The sequence below is a fragment of the Argentina silus genome, assembly GCF_951799395.1.
Source record: "Argentina silus genome assembly, chromosome: 10".
NCBI classification, from domain to species: Eukaryota; Metazoa; Chordata; class Actinopteri; order Argentiniformes; family Argentinidae; genus Argentina; species Argentina silus.
The window spans coordinates 1,503,486-1,510,073 of record NC_139664.1 but is presented as its reverse complement, the minus strand read 5'-3'; the positions used below and the strand labels follow the sequence as shown (position 1 = coordinate 1,510,073).

The 6,588-nt window shown below is 46.9% G+C and overlaps 1 protein-coding gene across 1 annotated transcript in view; it reads left to right on the top strand.

Annotated features, from left to right (window-relative positions):
* The window catches only part of oprd1b (opioid receptor, delta 1b), a gene marked incomplete at both ends in the record, with an annotated part of 7,287 nt that extends 4,853 nt beyond the window's left edge, over positions 1 to 2,434 (top strand). The window contains one exon of the mRNA XM_083678547.1: positions 2,324 to 2,434. Coding sequence (XP_083534673.1) covers positions 2,324 to 2,434 — 111 coding nt within the window. The remainder of the gene's footprint in view (positions 1 to 2,323) is intronic.
* Between the last annotated feature and the right edge of the window lie 4,154 nt (positions 2,435 to 6,588).

Here is a 6,588-nt window from a genome sequence, read left to right as displayed (position 1 = left end):
TCCAGACGCTACGGCCTTATCAACTGTCATTTCAAATACACCCCCGCTACTGTGCTTCAGAGCTCATGTGCTCATCAGTGTCCATCGCCACGGTGGTTGTCATGGTGACTGTCAAGTGGATATATTGTCAAGAGATATATTGTCAAGAGATATGATTCTAGCGAGATCATAGATCATGTTTACAGTAGATTATGTTTACAGTAGATCATGTTTCAGTAGATCACGTTTACAGTAGATCATGTTTACAGTAGATCATGTTTCAGTAGATCATGTTTCCAGTAGATCATGTTTCCAGTAGATCATGTTTCAGTAGATCATGTTTCAGTAGATCATGTTTACAGTAGATCATGTTTACAGTAGATCATGTTTACAGTAGATCATGTTTCAGTAGATCACGTTTACAGTAGATCATGTTTCCAGTAGATCGTGTTTCAGTAGATCATGTTTCAGTAGACCATGTTTACAGTAGATCATGTTTACAGTAGATCATGTGTACAGTAGATCATGTTTACATCATGTTTCAGTAGATCATGTTTCAGTAGATCATGTTTACAGTAGATCATGTTTACATCATGTTTACAGTAGATCATGTTTACAGTAGATCATGTTTCAGTAGATCATGTGTACATCATGTTTACAGTAGATCATGTTTACATCATGTTTACAGTAGATCATGTTTCAGTAGATCATGTTTCAGTAGATCATGTTTACAGTAGATCATGTTTCTTTGTGCTTCAGTGGATATTTGTTTATATTGCTTTGCTGTTGTAGTTGATCTCATTTTAACATTGGGTAACATTAAGGTATTGTAATAAATTAATATATATATATATATACACTCACCAAACACTTCATTAGAAACACTATACTAATACTGGGTAGGGCCTCCCTTTGCTCTCAAAACAGACTCAATTCTTTGTGATGATTGATTGGTATTTACGGGCCCAAAGTGTGCCAAGAAAACATTCCCCACACCATTCCACCACCTCCACCATGAGAAGGTGTCCAGGTGTTCCTCCACCATGAGAAGGTGTCCAGGTGTTCCTCCACCATGAGAAGGGGTACAGGTGTTCCTCCACCATGAGAAGGTGTACAGGTATTCCACCACCTCCACCATGAGAAGGTGTACAGGTGTTCCACCACCTCCACCATGTGAAGGTGTACAGGTATTCCACCACCTCCACCATGAGAAGGTGTACAGGTGTTCCTCCACCATGAGAAGGGGTACAGGTGTTCCTCCACCACACACACACACACACACACACACACACACACACACACACACACACACACACACACACAGTCCTTCCTTAGATTGGAGGCAATTGGTTAGCAATCAGAAAGCCACATTTCCATTTTCACCGGGTTGGGAAGCGACTGTTATTGATTTGTTGTTGATAAACATCACATGAATTACTGTTCATATTCACCTCTCATTTCTCCCCTCTGTGTGTGTGTGTATGTGTGTGCGTGCGTGTATCTGTGTATGTGTGTGTGTGTGTGTGTGTGTGTGTACAGTGAAGGTACAGTGGCTGATGACATGTGAGAGTTTTGAACTGAGTTGGGTCAGAAAGAGAGTGGGTGGGTCACACTGACATGTGAGTGTGTGAGGTCATGAATGAGAGGTACTCTCACAGTGACAGAGAGCCTGCTAATTAAACACACACTCTCACACTCACTCACACGTATGAAACATACATACATGTATGAAACACACATACAGCACCAGTCTAAAGTTTGGACACACCTTCTCATTCAATGGTTTTTCTTTCTTTTTTATTATTTTCTACATTGTAGATTAATATTGAAGACATCAAAACTATGAAGGAACACATATGGAATTATGTTGTAAACAAAAAAGTGTTAAACAAACCAGAATATGTTTTATATTTTAGATTCTTCAAAGTAGCCACCTTTTGCTTTGATGACTCTTTGCACACTCTTGGCAAGATGTGTCCAAACCTTTGACTGGTTCTGTGTGTGTATAAATTACTTCATTATTGCTCTGTTGAGCAGCTAGCTTTACCAAAGCATTTCACTGCATCGTCTACGGCTGTATTCAGTGTATATGACAAATAAACGTTGTTTTGATTTATGTTGGGTGTCTGGATCACTGCAGCTCACTGGAGGGGAAAACTAGACATGAAACCCAGAACCAGAACCAGACCTGAAACCCAAAACTAGACCTGAAACCCAGAACCAGACCTGAAACCCAGAACCACACCTGAAACCCAGAACCAGAACCAGACCTGAAACCCAGAACCACACCTGAAACCCAGCTCAGCTCCTCTTGTTCATCGGTGTGACTCTGGTTCTGTTAAAGATGCCTTCCCAGGGGGCCGCAGCAGCAGGGCTCGAGATGATTGGCTCATCTCACACGCTGCAGGAGGGATCCAAGGGCCTCCATGAGACAATCAGAGAGCAGCGGAGCTGATGAACGTTATCAATGATCATATGAGCCCAGAGGGCTGCGACACACACACACACACACACACACACACACACACACACACACACACACACACACACACATACAGACACACACAGACACAGAGGGCTGCGTCATTAACAGAACCCTGCTTTATTAGTACACACACACACACACACACACACACACATGCACACACACACACACACACACAGACACACACACAGACACAGAGGGCTGCGTCATTAACAGAACCCTGCTTTATTAGTACACACACACACACACACACACACACACACACACACACACACACAGCTTCATCAGTTCCAGGGAGCTGGATGCACATGCACATGCACATGCACATGCACATGCACATGCACATGCACACACACACACACACACACACACACACACACACACACACACACACACACACACACACACACAGCTCCATGCTCTTCAGTAGACACTCTAAGACGGATGACCTTTGATAAAAGCCTGTTTGAACATTCTAACTCGAGGTGACATCACAGGGGTTCGAGAGCAGAGCCACAAATCAGCCGTGTGACTGAGGGGACTGATGAGTCTGTACATCCTTCTCCAGGACAGTCACATGACTGTGAAAGCTGGGATATTAATGAATGAGCACTTGTATCTGTCATCCTTTGCAAACAGGATGCATGGATGAAGCCAGATACAGCCAGATACATTCCACCTCTACTGTGGAAAAGCTTAATGGGCCCAAAACTAAAAGAACCTTTAGACCGAGGGAGGCATGGTGGAGGTAGAAATCGGAGGACAGGGCTCATTGTAATGCATGGAACGGTATTTGGTGGAGCTGGCTGACTTCCACAGTACTACTCAACATCAGCCAGATAGATCTGACCCTGGGTAGCAATAAACAGCGCAGATCATTCCGATCCAGATTAAAAGTTTCGAAATACTGGGCCCAGGAGTGTCTTGGGGCTAGACGCTAGGTCCTACAGGCTAGGGGCTAGTGTCTAGGAGCTAAGGACTAGAGGCTAGGGCTAGGTGTTAGGGGCTAAGGACTAGAGGCTAGGGCTAGTGTCTAGGAGCTAAGGACTAGAGGCTAGGGCTAGGTGTTAGGGGCTAAGGACTAGAGGCTAGGGCTCTGATCTGCCTTGGAGATGTTTAGTGAGATGACCATCAGGGTGAGATGTTTAGTGAGATAACCATCAGGGTGAGATGTTTAGTGAGATAACCATCAGGGTGAGATGTTTAGTGAGATAACCATCAGGGTGAGATGTTTAGTGAGATAACCATCAGGGTGAGATGTTTAGTGAGATAACCATCAGGGTGAGATGTTTAGTGAGATAACCATCAGGGTGAGATGTTTAGTGAGATGACCATCAGGGTGAGATGTTTAGTGAGATGACCATCAGGGTGAGATGTTTAGTGAGATAACCATCAGGGTGAGATGTTTAGTGAGATAACCATCAGGGTGAGATGTTTAGTGAGATAACCATCAGGCTGAGGAGAAACCCAGTGGAACTACAAGCCCTCGTATTGGGCACATAATGATGAAGTCCTCAACACCCAGTGAAGGACACGCTACATCCCATGTTAACCATTGTAACCCACTGTGTATTCCTGCCCTTCTCCCGCCACAAGACCTTCAACTTCTACAGCACAGCAGGCCGGCTGCTGCTTGTCCATTGAGTGCTTAGACATTGGTGTGGATGACGCCATCATCTACCTGCTACACAGAGCTCACTCCCATTTAGATGAGGCTGGCAGCACTGAGGGTCACTTCATTTACCTCTGTGAGGGTCACTTCATTTACCACTGTGAGGGTCACTTCATTTACCACTGTGAGGGTCACTTCATTTACCTCTGTGAGGGTCACTTCATTTACCTCTGTGAGGGTCACTTCATTTAACACCATACAGCCCTCACTACGTGCAGATAATCTGCTGAGGATGCAGGTGGACTCCCCCATTGTTTCCTGGATTACAAACCACCTGACCAACAGGCCACAGTTTGTACGGCTGCAGGGATGTGTGTCGGACTGGGTGGTGAGCAGCACTGGCGCCCCCCAGGGGACAGTTCTGGCTCCCTTCCTCTTCACCCTCTATACCACGGACTTCAGGCACAACAGATGCTTGCCATCTGCAGAAGTTCTCGGACGATTGTGCTACTGTTGGATGTGTCAGTGGAGGCCAGGAGACCGAGTACAGAGGACTGGTGGACAGTTTTGTTGAGTGGTGTGAGAAGAACCACCTGCTACTCAACATCAGCAAGACAAAGGAGATGGTGGTGGACTTTAGGAGGACTAGGGTCCCCGTCTCCTGTTTCCATCCAGGGAGAGGACGTGGAGGTGGTCCAGAGCTACAAGTACCTGGGGGTGCACCTGGACAATAAACTGGACTGGACTGGTCACACAGATGTCCTGTACAAGAAGGGTCAGAGCCGGCTTTATTTCCTTTGGTGTGTGCAGGACTCTGCTGAACATGTTCAGCGCAGTGCTGAGGGTGGGTATGCTGGGGGGGCAGCATCAAGGAAGGTAGTTAACCCTAACCGTATTAGGAAAGCTGGTTCTGTCCTCGGTGTCACCCTGGACACTATGAAGGAGGTGGCTATTAGGAGGATGAGGACCAAACTCCTGGCCATCATGGACAATCCCTCCCATCCCCTACATGACACTGTGGCAGAGCAGAGAAGCTCCTTTAGCAACAGATTATTACAACCACGTCGCACTAAGGAGCGCTATAGGAGATCTTTTCTGCCTGCCGCAATAAGACTGTCCAACTCCTCCTCCGGCTGGCTCCATCAGGGTGATCAGAGTCAGGCTGGGGGACATTAAATCAATACTGGACTGTTCTGTATATAATTGTCACTTTATTTTGTTGTTGTTGTTTGTGATGGGAGCTGCTGTAACGCCTTAATCTCCCCTCGGGGATCAATAAAGTACCTACCTATCTATCTTAGAAGAGCTTACTAGCACTTCAAAGCCTTTCAGAGGGAAAGGGGCAACGCTGGCCTCTCATTGGCTGCTCCCCCGCACTGCCTGATTCTCCGTTCAGTCAGAGGAGAGGTAGCAGAGAACAAAGGCACAGCGCCTCACTGCCACAAAATGGCTGCCTGTAGCATCTGTCTAATGTGCTGCTGGCCTGGCCATCTTATAGAAGCATACGTTGACTAGGGGAGGCTGTTGGAGGTAGAAATCAGAGGACACATTTGATACCGTTCCATGCATTACACAATAAGCGCCCATCCTCCGATTTCCGCCTCCACCAGCCTCTCCCCTGATGTCGACACACGGAGCGATGGATGGGTACCTGACAGGCTTCTACTGCAGACCCTCCTCGATGGGTGGCAACTAGCACCACCCCCTGGACAAACTGTGTCATTGCAGCTTACGACAGGCTTCGGGGAGGAGAAGAGAACGAGAAACACAACGTAGCAAAATTTCACTTTTATTTCCAGAAAGGACAAGCAAACAAGAGTGTGATACAGTAGTTTGTAAAAATGTAACTTTAAATTTTCAATCAGGACGACCATGTAAGGGACGCAGGGACCGTTTGTGTTTCGACAGGACTGAAACGCCCTCGGTTGGGCTGACGGAGTCCGAGGTCACATGGCGTTGCCACGGTAGACACCGGTCTCGAACAGAGTTATTGCTCAGAACAAAAAGGGACATCTTAAAAAGACTGACTTGGATCTCTTTAAAAGGCTTGTGCATCATTTTCACACACTCCTGCGCACACACGCACACACACGCATTCATTAAAAAAAAGAAAAAAAAAGAAAAAAAAAAGAAGCACAAACTAAATTTAAAAAAATATTCTCTGGTGAATCATGATCTAGTGTAGCAGATCTAAAGACGTGAGGGGGGGGGGGGGGGGGGGGGGGGAGAGTCTCATCACAGACCCCCCCCCCCCCTCCCATGTCTAAGGCTGTCCAGGCTCAACACAGGGTTAGGGTTAACCCTAAGTCACATACACAACACCCCCCCCCCCCCCCCCCCCCCGTAGGCTTCTAACACCACCCCTGTCCCTGACCCCCTGCCCCCCCACCCCTACAGATGTGACAGGACGGGTAGAAAACAAGATGGTGGAGATGCCACCTAGCCCCATCCTCTCCTCTGAGAGGTACGTTAACGGACCCTAAGGTGTCGGATGAGGGGGGGGGGGGTCTGG